Below are 14,429 nucleotides of genomic sequence, written 5' to 3'. Positions count from 1 at the left end.
GATCCAACGATGTGCCTAAGCGCTTTACAGATATATTATTATAATACTTATATATACAGATAATGTCAGAGTTTATCTAACATACATGATTTGATTAAATGCATTTACTCATTTCTGTGTTTGGTTTTGTTTTTTGTGATTCAATATATAACTGAAACAGCTCAATTGAGCGGTTTTCTTTTTATAGAGCATAAAGTAAACTAACTTGTTAAATTTGTTATTGCCACTAAAATTTACTCTTAGTCATTGTGATCAGACAAAGAATAGTACCTGAGCTAAGTTGTCAAAGTTGTACTGTTGGTTGATCCACTCATTCTCGGGGTTGGACTCACACTGGGTCCTGTTCTTGATGTGACGTACATTAGAACCAGAGCAGTAGTAGAACTGGCCCTTGAACAACTAGGTGCGAGAAAATTCAGAGGGGGAAACAAATCCATGATTATCTATGAATTAACTTTGTGATTATCATACAAATCATCATTCAGCAATACACCAGTAACTTGCAAAAGAGAGCATTACTGACCAATATGGAACATCCTAATATATCTTAAAGCCTATCTGTACTAGTTTGGCCAGGAGGGATTAGACCTTCCTGCATGGTCACTGACGGGTGGTTATCTCATCAAATCAGCTCTCAATTAACATAAGAAAAAGGGGACCATGGGGATCAATGGTCACCAATTAGGCATTGTATGCGATAGAGGGCACAAGTAGGTATAAGTAGAGCAGTGGGGCTTTACGAGAAATGTCAAATGAGACATTGCAAATGTTCAGCATCCAATCCTGGATATTTGATCTGTGACCTTTGCTCCTTGACCTCTTACCTGGATGCCTAGGATTCCAAAGATGATGAAGAAGGTGCAGCAGATGATAACAATGTTACCAATGGGCCTGAGAGAGGAGAGGAGCGTCTGCACCACCAGCTTCAAACCCGGGGCACGACTAATAACCCTAAGAGGTCTTAGAGTCCTCAGCAGCCTGAACACGCGCAAGATGGAGAAGATCTCTGGACTGCTGGATGACACGGCGGTGATGAGGAGGTCGATCCACGACACGATGACCAGACTGCCATCCATCACGTTCCAACCACTGTGGAGGTAGGCATGGGTGCCGAAAAGGAATCCTTTGGCAAGGACCTTGACCAGCATCTCCAGGGTGAAGATACCCATGAAGATGTAGTTGGACATGGTCAGAAACTTCCTCTCCTGTAGAAGCAACATTAAAAGAGAGTTGTTAGAATATCATCTAAAGACCTAGGCCCTGTTTCACAAAACTTGACATCAGTGACAAATGACAAGCTTTTGTTATAAGTTACTGAAATCCTTGCTTCTGATTGGTTATCAGCAGATTTGTAACTAATTTTTGTCATTTGTCATTGAAAAAAGGCTTTGTGAAGCGGGTCCCTCCTCATGATTCATCAGAGTTATACAGTAGCTTCCTATTTCAATGGTACAGGTACTTGATACAATGCTTGTAGGTCTCACAGCCTGAACGGTGTTTATTCTTAAACCCTTTAACCAACTGAAGACTGAACTACAGAATATTGAGGCTACATGTTACATCATTAATGACATATACACATCTATGAAAGTCTCCAATACATTATGAATAACTTCACAGAAGGGTGATAAAGCATTCTCTTTCAAAGCATATGAGTATATGCTTTTCTTGCTCTCAACGGATCATTTTGCCACGTGAAATTTGATAGTTTGTCATTCACAGGATGATCATTAGAATAGTTTTTCCATTAATAAAAGTGGTTAATGTAATTAACTACATTCATAGATAACATAGTCATTTCAAGTATTTCAACTCCTGTACTCAAGTCTGTAATAATGGGAGCCATGGTGTCATGAATCCATTACTTATGTTTTACAATTATAAATATTAATACAATGTTGTAGAAGAGCTAGACATGATGGTTATGGGGGTGGGGTCAGCTCTTACCAGACTGTCTTCCTCTATGGCTGGTCTCTCCATCGCTAACGTGATGCAGTTGAGAAAGATGATGAGGAGGATGCCGTAATCAAACCACTTCTGAGCAATCAGGTGCTGTAATTTCCTCCTTGCCCTATACAAAGATGATGACATTTTCACCACATCAGTTATCATTTGAAAATAAATATTTCACGGTTTTAATTATCATTTGACAGTTCTTCTTTCTGCGCATGCGACCAGCCCCTTATTCTTCTTTGTATAATTCCACTTATATTTCCTTTTTGTACCCTCTACCTACCTTTAAACCCTCTACTCTACTCCCATCTTAAACCCTCTACTCTCCCCACCTGCTCCTCCATCCTATTCTCTTCCTCCTCCACCTCCTCCTCCTTTGTTTTGCCCCCCCCCCCCCTGTTCTTTTTTCTTTTTTTCCTTTTATCTCTTTGTCTTCCTTTTTACAATATTTTCTCAAAATGCAGAGTTATAATAATCTTGAGTAATTTTGACTTATTTTTCCCAAACCAATCAAATCAGCTTACTTGTTTCTTGGTGAAAGGAGATAAAGTGCGTACTCCATTCTTGTTTTGAAGCATCCCTTTGGCTCCGGACACCACTTTATACAGTCACAATCCTGCATCAAAACATCAAATAAATACATGAGTTTAATTATGTACACTTAGTAGGATTACCAGTACTTCCAGCAGTTAAAAAAGAATAATATACTGGTGAAATTCACATTTTTTGGAAATTTTGCAATTACGAAGAAAATCAACAGGATACACTCAATACCAATTTATAATCTGGTAATCACTCAATATTTCTCTTTTTTTCTGCATAAACATTTGAATCACTCTTCTACAGATTCAACATCTATACAGCTAATTGTTTTTTGTATGCTTGGCAGAATTGGCTAATAAGGCAGGGACATTCCCTGTCAATGCCTTCTTGGCAAGCACCTAGATATTCAGCTTTTACTAAAATATATGCACAGTTTTACTCACATAGAAGATCACAGAAAGTAAAGGGTATTTATTTGAATTGCAAATTCTTTGTAATATTAACAAGAATCACATAATAGAAATGGCTAAAACTACAAGTTGAGTCGACAAAGTGACATATAATGTTGTATTACAATGAAATGGTGAGTCGATCCCTGTCCCTAAATGAGTACACTGTATAACATAAGTACATATATAAAAGACCCCTTGAATAAAACATACAATTGATGGTAACTTTGCCATTAATGGTAACCTCCATGAAACTTCAATTTGATTGGCTCTCGACTGATGTTGCCATGGTAGTTATTATTGATGGCAAAGTTACCATCAGTAGTAAGTATTGCCCAACAGGCCTGGGAATGTGAAGGAAAAAACTATCTATTCACTCCTAACAGATCACGACTATATCAAGAAAGTAGATATGAAAGTATTGTCTCTCTTTAACAACTGAAATAATGTGACCCTATCCTGACTTTCAACAGACAACACGAAAGAGAAGCCTTGGTTTAATTATGATCAATCTACAAAATGGAGTGATTGTTTGGCACCTGGATCCAGGGTTCTTAGTCTGTACTTTCCCATCTCAAATTTTTTTTTCAACGCTCCCAATTTCTGATAGTTTTTTTCTTAATCCTCATATTCCTGATATGAGGATGTTAAAGCAAAATACTCGAAAACATCTTTCTCACAGTCTGGAAACTCCTTGACAAACAAATGCATCTTTTATTTTCACTACAGAAACAAGTCCTAATTTCGGTAAACTTTGATATTTTAAACTGGTCCTGTACATTGTAAAATCTCAATGTATGTAGCAATCATCTGCACAGAACTGGCACTCCATATCACATTGGTAATACTAATAGTCTTTTTATAAAAAAAGTATCTCTGAATTGGGAAAAAAAGACATGTAGATCCAGTTAACCTCGGTATTAGATATATATACATATATGTATTCAGCAGACAGTTTCAGCACAGCTATTACAAAATAGACATACAAGGACAAAAATAAGGCACTCAGTGAAAAAAGCAATAACAGTTTGAGATGACTGTCATTAATATGCTTCCCACTTCAGTAACAAACAATTAAGAAAAATAGGAGAAAAGTTACGTTAGTGACAACGACATTAGAAAGTGACAAAAACAAAAAAATCTGCATAATGATAGATAAATGAATGTGGTTAGGAGCAGTGTGGCTGAAATGGAAAACATTTCCTTTGCAGAAACATAAAGGTAAAAATTCAAGTGAAATAAGATTACATGAATATGTGATGAGCCTCGATTATAACACATGTGCTGTACTAAATATACAGATAAATGTAATAATAAGTGGAAATATTGAAAATGTAGATATTATTATAAAAATATGAAGTAGATAGGCTATTGATTATTTGTACAGAAATTAAATCAATCATAAAACTTTCACTCAATTTTGCAAGTCATTTTTTAATGATTTTGATGGTTTTACAAAACTTTCTTCTATGTGCAGCTTGCAACCAAAAAAATTTACTCAATTTTGCAATTAATTTTTTTGTTAATGACTATGATTATCTAACATTAAGAAATCAATTCCATCAATCACCATTCTTTTCTTCTTTTTTATAATAAACGTATACATCCTGGTTGTACAATTTTGTACTTTTATTATCGCTTCCAACCGGTAATCACATGCAATTAGATGTACATGTAGTGCAATATTATTGCATGGGGAAACATTTCTATTCAATTAAACATCTTTTAGTTTATAAATACTTCAACTGTATTCTTGTATACTTTCCTGATAATGTTATACCAATGTATCAACCAAAACATATTATCCATAACAATTTCGACAGTAGAGTATGTGTACTGAATACATCAATACTTCTCTGGTTGAAAGAGATTTTGCAATGCATGGTATAGATACTGCAGATACACAGAGTCATAGAATGTAGATATATAATAATGCTAAGTATAACGCAGAGTATATGGAGAGAAAAAACTGTGAAGAAAAAAATATGGATACATAGGGATCAGGAACAATAATATGAACAAATACAATAGCACAGTATTGTTAGAGATCTTCTTAGCACATAATGCAACTGTAGTTTAGTTACCTGTACAGACATATTTTTACAACAGATAGATATATATTGACATATAAGTATATACATATATTGCTCCATGATGATAATATATGCAATTAACATGAGAATATATACACATGAACTTGGAGTACTTATGAGAAAAAGAGCAGAGATGGTCATGCAGGTTACATGGCTATGAGAGATCTCTATTCTATGGCACACGTTCAGGGCCTAGGGCCCCGTACACTGTATACTCATGCTCCCTGAGCATGGAACTCACCCATGGAGAAGATGCCAATTTGCGGAGGGCAGATGAACGGTTCGGGGAACATTCGAGGCAGGAGCGTTCAATAACAAGCAAGGATTTTGACATGCCAAATGCATGAAATGACATAATCGGGAATATGGGATGAAAGCAATGAAAATACGGGAAAATAATTTAGATGAATTTCAGAAAATAAAGAAATAATATCTGTAATAAAGAAAATCAATTAAACTAATTTTTGTTTTTCAACTTATGAAAATGAACATACAAATCGTTTTCCCTCATTGACAACTCTGACAGTTCTAAGGAGCTATCAATGACTCTAATCACTTTTCATTTTTTGTAAATATAGTCCAAATACTTTTCAGTGATATGATCTTCACAATGACATTATCAAAATATAGTACCTCGAAAACCTTGCAAGTGTCAAATAGCGAATATTTTTTTTAAATAATTGTGACTTGTTTTTATGAAAGACATAAGGCGAGTAAATTAAATATGTTGTTAAAACCCTCTTTTCCAAAATCTTCCTTCTTCTGCACTAAAAATGAAGTACAAACTTTCCTGGATTGTCTTGATAATTTCATGGTTTTTAGGTTGAGAATAAAATATTAAAAATAAGGTCTTTTTGACGTAAAAAGGCAGTTAAGTAAAGACATGGTGAATTTAACTTGTATTTCAGGATGATTTACAGCAATATATTTAAGGTCTGTTACCTCCCTATTGATAAAAACTTCATTTTAACTATATAAAATGGGAATATGTAACTTCTATACTTTTCATGTTTAATCAAAAAAATTGAAATGACTATTCCTCCATCAGATATACTCCATAATGCTAATATACTAGTTGGATGATATATAACTATCAATTACCCGAATACAACAGCAATTTTGAGCGAGATCATCATCATCGTCATCATAATACTCTATGTCCTCATCATCATGCTTTTCTTCACACGTTGCGTTTCCGTTTTTACACCGAGAAGTATTTCTCCGCTTTCTCTACATGGTGATGAATGGGGAAAACAAGTCAGCAGGATTGGAATGGGCAGAATGAATGGCACTTATCGTTCTTGGGGGAAGGGGAGGGGAGGGGGGGGGGTGGTCATCAATAAAATGTGATGGAGAATGGATGGTTTTGTGGAGATGATATGTGGAGAAAATAAAATAAACTGAAAGCTATGATCCTGATCTTTGAGTATGAATATGAGCATGCAACATTTCAAATAAATAAAAAATGCAATTGTATTTTTTTCTGCACTACTTTCTGATACAATTTCTGCATGGAACGCTCCTGCAATATTCAATTTATATAACATGCATGAAGAAGTGCACCCTTTCTCCCAATGATCAAATTAATATCAAATGCAAAAAAAAAATTAAATTAATAAACTCTTTTTTGGTCTAATTTTATGTAAAAGATATCTTGGAAAAATGTATATTTGGAAGATCAGAAGACATATAGTTTTCCATCATATTTTACAAAGTTTATTAATAAAAGATTGAGCAAATTCTACTCTGAACAGTCACATGTACAAACAATATTCAAACCCGGGTCATGGTTTTCTAAGTCTTGTAAGATTAGCATTCTGTATTACCAGACATATACATGCAGGCTCTTAACAAATATAATCAGGCATACATCCCCATATATAGGTTTTCCCGCCCAATTTCATCAGAGTTGCATCCGATTTAACGATGCGATCATTCAATTTCGAGCGAATTTGAATGATTACCGAGATCAACATTCAAAAAGCTAATTAGTTCATTCAATTTGATTGTATAAGCATGTGATTTCATGATTTTCTCACATAAACGTGTAAAAAGGGCGTTCAAATTAAAAAAGCAAGTTAATGCATTCAAATTCGCACCTGCACCGCCGTGATGAACGTTAAGGTATTCAAATTCACGAAAAGGCAATCATTTATAGCATTTGGGAAGTCTTTTTTGTTTAATGTATATGTTCTTTGCAATCTGCATCTTTTTGAATAAATTATGCAAACTTTATGTACCTTGAAATGGGACCTTTGGCTTATATTGAAATAGCTCATTCCTCTGACAAACCGTATTCAAAGCAAGAGCTCGTATAACTCCACTTTCATATTATACGCATACATTCATTTATACATGACTATATGGCGGTGGCTCAAGGAGCGTACATGAATTTCTCGAATACGGACAGAGCTACCTCAGCTAGGTATATAAAATATGATTAAAATAAACATTATGAAACTTTAAAATGAAAATGAAATTATATAATTAAAAACAATGAAAAAGGGTAAATATGATGTGACAATATTGCGGTAAGAATTACATAGAACTACAGAACTTGTTTATGTTAATTTAATTCGAACTTTCAAAGTTCGAAGGTGTGTGCCTATAAATGAAATTGAAAGTGGTATTAAGGACGAAATTGAACGTCTATCCAGCTGGCGCGAAATTGAATGACAACTTCGCGTCATTAAATTGAATGGATTTCTCTCTAAATTGAATGAAATAAAATTCAAAAGGAATGATCAAAAACGAAATTGAAAGCTCAAAGAATGAAAATGAACCATGAGAGCAGAGAGTTGACGAAAATCGTTCGAACTTGAACGCTTATTCATAAAATTCGAATGCAACTCTGATGAAATTGGGCGGGAAAACCTATACTATAACTTCAATAATACCCTCCGTATAGACCCTATTCTTTTCTTTCGTTTCAATTCATATTCAACTAGGGTTTTTACTTTCTGAAAAGGCAAAATAGCCTCATATTCTTCACACAATCAGTATACAAAATGACATAATCTTTAAATACATCATATAACAAAGATGCATGTGCATAGATTCAATTGACTTCTGTAAGACTCGATCGGCACAAATTTACTTCTGTGCCTTCGAATTCATGTCAGTGGTGATTTGGCCAGTTCAGTAATGCTGATAAAAAGGGGAAAGAAACCTGCAAAATAAATTGGTGTGGGGCATGTATTTAAAACTTTCTTTATTACAATCTGCTAACAAAGACTCTCAATAAAAGGTCACACATTGAGTCTGTATCTACATTGTCACTGCAAGAAGAAAACAGGTACATAATCATCCGGCCAAACAACTTCAACATGTTAGTACAAATGATTCAGCATATACATCAGTCCAAATAATAATTTCAATGTTAGAAATCACAAGTAGGAAACCATAATAGAAATCAAAACAAAATCAAAATAATTACAAAAATATTCAAAAATCAATATCAAACACATGCTGAGGGCAAGTAAAGTCATCCATAGGTATTATGCTGGAAGCTACGTCTGAAAAGTTCTTAAAAAGAGATTTAATTTGGAGAGTTTTGATGTGATACAAGTTAATTTGATTTGATTTCTATTGATTTAGTAATGAAAAGGTTTGAAAGTAGAAATCACTGAAATACTAGGAAGTGAATTAAGGGCAGCATCCGGCGACATTGAGCAGGTTTTGTGATGTGATGTCACGTATGAAATAAGGTTTGGGGAGAATTATTTTCTAGGGCAAAAATGTAGATGAATATGAAGCCTTAAAGCTTCTATAGATTGTATCGTATGACATCCAATCTAAAAAGACCAATCTATAATTTGCTTTTCTCTCCATGAATAATGCCTTATGAGGCCTTTACTTCTGTTAAGGAATTTTAATTTCATATTTCTTTATCACCTTTAATTCCCCCTCTTGAGATTAGAAATGGAAATTGACACAAAAGTTGTTATTCTCTCATGGTTCTCGATGTAATATGTCTTTTAAAATACCGGTAACCTGTAATAAGGAAATCATATAGATTTTAAACTTAATTAAAATCTTGGTGCAAGTTTTCTATTTTCTATTTATAAATGATAGGGTTGCTGTTGATAATGGAAAGTACTTTCTTTTATGTATGAACTAATTCTTTTCCAGAGGTCAAAGTTGAATTGGTCATGCTCTGAATTTATAGACAAAAAACTTTTTAATACAAACATATACATACATATATCTTTAATACAACATTGTGTGTTTAGTGGTCTTATTTTCCAATAATAGAACTCTTTGTGAAAAAGCAGAAATTCCACAGAGCCACTGACTAGAAGACCTATCTCGATACCTGATGACCATACCAGTAAATTTTTAAAATTTGTTCATTCTAACTTTAACCAAATACCAGTCATTAAATTTAATTAAACATGAATTCTTTAAATCCATCCACACTTAACAATCTCAAAAAAGATATGAGTGTATACTTTAAGAAAGAAATGAAAAATATTTGTGAAATTCTATTTTACAAAATGCTATAGAGTGTAGCTAGCTATCACAGCACACTAATTGAGAATGACATGCTGTACACACTAGTGAGGTGAAGTTTGAAGCATGCATTCTTTCATGCATCATCCAGACAACATTTATTGCTAAAGCTTGACAAAAATCTAATCTCTTGAAAACATATGGTGTTCGATCTTGCACAGCACACGCACACTCCACTAGTGGGCTAAACAAAAGAAGTTTCTCTCAAAGATTCTCTGTTGCATTTTTAGAATACAGATTTCTGTTGCAATTAATGCCTTCTCCGACAGGGGTATGGCCAGGCCATGTGACTTTCTCTCCCAAAAGATTATAAGGATAATGAAAGGTCTCTAAATTCAATGCATTTTGATGTCTACAGGGAGTTATTCTTATCTCCCCATCAATTTTGTCCTAATTACATCGTATGAAGAAAGAGTTTTTCCGAGACACAAATCTACTGGGTGAAACTTCCTCTCTGAACAAATATACACTGTACATTTTTAGCAATGGTGCACATTGACATGTATGGATTTACCCGGAAACATCCAGTAAGGCACGTCCGCAACCAACCAAGGCATGAGCACTTCTGTCATGGGATGGAAGCAAGAGCAGGATGAAGTGAAAGAATGATGATGCCAACATGAACAGAAGGATGATCATGGTGACAATGATGATGACGATGATGATGATGATGATGATGATGATGATGATGATGATGATGATGATGGTGATAATGATGATGATGATGATGAACAGGAGGATGATCATGGTGACAATGATGATGATGGTTTTGATGATGATGATGATGATGATGATGATGGTGTTGATGATGATGATGATGATGATGGTGTTGATGATGATGATGATGATGATGGTGTTGATAATGATAATGATGATGATGATGATGGTGTTGATGATGATGATGATGATGGTGTTGGTGATGATGATGATGATGATGTTGATGTTGATGTTGATGTTGATGAAGATGATGATGATGATGATAATGATGGTGATAATGATGATGATGATGGTGTTGATGATGATGATGATGGTGTTGATGATGATGATGATGATGATGATGTTGTTGATGATGATGATAATGGTGTTGATGATGATGATGGTGTTGATGATGATGATGATGATGATGATGGTGTTGGTGATGATGATGATGATGATGATGGTGTTGATGTTGATGAAGATGATGATGATGATGATGATGATAATGATGGTGATAATGATGATGATGATGATGATGATGATGATGACGATGATGATGATGATGTGAAGATGATGACAATGATAATATGATGATGTGAAGATGATGACAATGATGTTGATGATGATGATGATGATGATGATGATGATGATGATGATGATGATGATGATGATGATGATGTTAATGATAATATGATGATGTGAAGATGATGACAATGATGTTGATGTTGATGTTGATGAAAATGATGATGATGATGATGATGATGATGATGATGATGGTATACTTATGATGATGCCGACAATGATGATGACATGTGTATGATGATGATGAGGAACATCATACTTGTGGGACCAATAATGGTAGTGATAATGATGCCATGATAACATCAATTCGCAAGAAAAAAAACAAAGACATGATTGCAATGAGGAGCTAGCCTAACTTCACAGTAAGTCCAAAAATTGTACAATAAAGAAAATATATTCAGATGTAAGGACGGCTACAAATGTCAGAAATTTGTTAAATTGGAGAATGAGACAATAAAATCATAAAGGGAAGAGATACATATAGTTTTGTTGATTACTAGAAAGCAAGAGCAATGTATTCCAGCAGACATTTCTTTGAATGCCTCGACCTTTGCTTTATGAATTTCAAGGAAATAGTACATCCCAAGGCCCCATCTTATAAAGAGTTGTGATTGATCCACATCAATCCCAAGTTTGCAGTATCATATCTCTTATGTATATAGTTGCGATTAATATCAACCGTTTATAAAACAAGGTCCTGAATGGTAAATTTAATGGCAAAAAGTAATCAAAATATATTAGAAAAATCAACAAGATTTACAAAAAGCTGAAAGAAGGAAGAAATTAACAATGTATTATGAGTGTTCTTATTTCTTGCAATGAATCACCTACTTATTGCTCCCTAATTTGACGAATATCTCCCACTGTTATTAAATGCTACTATTACCAAACTAATGTTTTCATCGTGGTTAGATTTTTTAATCTGGGGTAGGAGTAGAGGGTATGATGCACATGCATACATATCTGATACGGCCAATTTATGATGAGAAAGTACAAGCTAGAGCAGTAAACCAGTGTCTTAGCCATGCATACAAGACCACAGAAAACTAAAAAAGTTCATGCTTCTCATGCATGGTCTATACATGCACTTCAGAATATTTCTTTGATGCATAACACAAGGAATAAGTTCTCATGAATTGAGATGTGGTAATGTCATGCAAAATTATTTCTGGTGAACAAGCCATATTTCACACAATATGATCCTTCCAACACCAATACTTGTTTGAAAGAATTACACTCTCTTGTAACAAAATTGGGAGAAAAATACAAACAAAGAAGTAGAGACTGTAGACTACCACTCAAAAGTCATGCTAGTGTAATTGAGCTAAATTCGAAGAGTGTAAAGATAGGAGAAGAGGTTAATATTTGCAGCCAAATGTTTCTGGATGTTGATTCTCCGTGCTTCCAGACTGCTGCACAGAGAGAGAGAGTGAGAGGGCCCATGCTAGCAGCGTTTACCTTCTCCGTGCGACAGTGACTGTTTGCTACTACTACTATTGTGCAAAAGATAGGCTGTAACAGCCAGAAAGTTAATGGGGGAGAGAACAGTGAAGTAGAAAGCAAGGTGTCGATTGGCATTCCAGCCATCTTCTTTGACGTGCAAATCCTCAAAACAGCAACACTGCTGACAAGAGCAAGCGTTTTGGATCCTGCTCCACTGTAGGAGCTAACTGAAAATTCACCTATACTACCGGTAAGTAAGGTAAGATTAATCGGTTATGAAGGAAATGCGTTTACATTCATGGAATGTGTTCACATCTTAGTTAGACAGCATTGGTTTAATCATATCAACAAAAGAGTTTATATGTTAAATGATGACACCAAAAAAAAATTATTTCAACATACAGTATGCGATATACTCATTTTCTAGTTTCTCCTAACATTGAGAATTTCAAGATTAGATTTTATTGCTTTTACAACAATACATGTTATCATTCTATGAAAAAAAAAAAAATTCTAACACGATAACACACACTTCCAGGAAAATCCCTAAATGCATTTTATAACAGCCTAATGCTATCCCCTGTTGAAGCAAACAGGCTTAAAATGTCATCTTAAAAACCAAAAATAATCAGATCTGGCAAGACAATAAGGTTCTTTCAGTCCTTGAGGTACTTACAGCTTCGTCTATGGCATCAGGGTCTTCTATATTGCTGTAGGTTGTTGGCGCAGTCCCTTCTGTCTGGAGGTCCTTATTATCCTCCACACCATCGACCGGTATCTGAGTGTCGGCCTGAGGTATGGCCGTTACTGACCCACCATTGCAGGAGATGTAGGAGGTCCGTCGGCTGTCGTTGTTGTCACTGTCAGGTAGGTAGCCATTGCGAGAACCATCGTGAAGGGAGCTTCTATATATAGTCATGAGGATGAGAGAAGATATGGAATGGAAAAAGGTAAGTATAAGCATCACTACAAGGATTAGTAGCTTGAAAAGTATACGGATGTACAAGAAGGGTAACAATAAGTATAAGGATAAGTACATGCAAGGACTAGTGAAAGTATACATAAAGAGCCAAGTGGGAGGAGAGAGATAATACAGAGGATATGATTTTATAAATGGATATAAAGATAGGGTATAGCCAAGATATGAACCTGAATGAGAGGAACAGCAACATAGCAATAAAGGTAAGGACAAGTACGAGGATGAAAATGGTGAAACGTTTAACAATAAGAATATGGATAATATTAGAACACTGTTAACCCACTGCATACAGTAACCGGGTGGCTCCTACATCAAAGCCTATGGGATTAAGAGAACTCAGTAGTCAATGGGTTCAGAAGAGGGATATACATGTACCTTAAGATTATGCACATACATTTACATGGACCTTCAATAATTCTATTTGGAAGGTGTAAAAAGAGAGTGAAAGTGAGGTACATGCGTAGAAGAGGCTGTATTGACTTGGAAGTCTGACTTGGAACAGCATCCCTCTTTCCATAAGGAAAACTACCTGTCTTGCCACCTTCAAGAGCCATCAAAACTTACCCTTTTCCCCACTGATCTATGTGATCTACTTGCTGTGAGACATTTTTTGTCCTCTTTTCATATATTTGTGTTTGTAAGTGCTATGGTACTTATTGTCTTTAGCACTCCTAAATATTTGACATTACTATTATACTGACCTGCTTATACTGACTGAAGAGTGGCTATCATTATCCTGCCCCAGCTCATCGCCCAATTGATATGGGGTGAGAAAAGTCCCCCCTTGCTTCTGGTCTTCGGGTGAATTGCTCCTCATGCTTCCCCCCTTGTGGCTGTTGTGGCTGTTTACGCTGTTAGCACTGGGGCTACGTGGGAGACGAGGTGACCCTCTGATCTTGAGTGATGACTGGTGGAAGATAGAAACAATGTAGGTGTTTTTCAGTTGAGAATGTTTGTTTTGAAAGCATGAGCAGTAAGGCTAATTGTAGGGTCGTAAAATACCAACATTATGTTTTTAACACCGCTGCTCCATGATAATGGCAGAAGGCTTACTATGGAACCATTCAAACAATGACTCAGGTTCACATTTCTTCCTTTAATCAAATGGGCTATTTTACCTAAAATGATTTTACAGCATCAAATTATATTTTACAACATCAACTTATATACTGGGACTTT

General features: G+C 35.1%; 1 protein-coding gene across 6 annotated transcripts in view; it reads right to left on the bottom strand.

Moving 5' to 3' along the window:
* LOC575000 (T-type calcium channel) overlaps nucleotides 1-14,429 on the bottom strand; it is a 114,585-nt gene that overhangs the window by 31,007 nt on the left and 69,149 nt on the right. For all 6 annotated transcript variants that reach the window (XM_030984045.1, XM_030984047.1, XM_030984046.1 and 3 more), the window contains 7 exons: nucleotides 13,952-14,157; nucleotides 12,948-13,176; nucleotides 6,140-6,268; nucleotides 2,478-2,551; nucleotides 1,948-2,071; nucleotides 825-1,205; nucleotides 271-399 (listed from right to left, as the gene is read on the bottom strand). In XM_030984045.1, coding sequence (XP_030839905.1) covers nucleotides 271-399; nucleotides 825-1,205; nucleotides 1,948-2,071; nucleotides 2,478-2,551; nucleotides 6,140-6,268; nucleotides 12,948-13,176; nucleotides 13,952-14,157 — 1,272 coding nt within the window. The remainder of the gene's footprint in view (nucleotides 1-270; nucleotides 400-824; nucleotides 1,206-1,947; nucleotides 2,072-2,477; nucleotides 2,552-6,139; nucleotides 6,269-12,947; nucleotides 13,177-13,951; nucleotides 14,158-14,429) is intronic.

This window comes from Strongylocentrotus purpuratus, unplaced genomic scaffold (assembly GCF_000002235.5).
Source record: "Strongylocentrotus purpuratus isolate Spur 01 unplaced genomic scaffold, Spur_5.0 spur5_scaffold_14, whole genome shotgun sequence".
In the NCBI taxonomy this organism is placed as follows: domain Eukaryota; kingdom Metazoa; phylum Echinodermata; class Echinoidea; order Camarodonta; family Strongylocentrotidae; genus Strongylocentrotus; species Strongylocentrotus purpuratus.
This window is presented reverse-complemented; position numbering and strand designations above follow the sequence as displayed.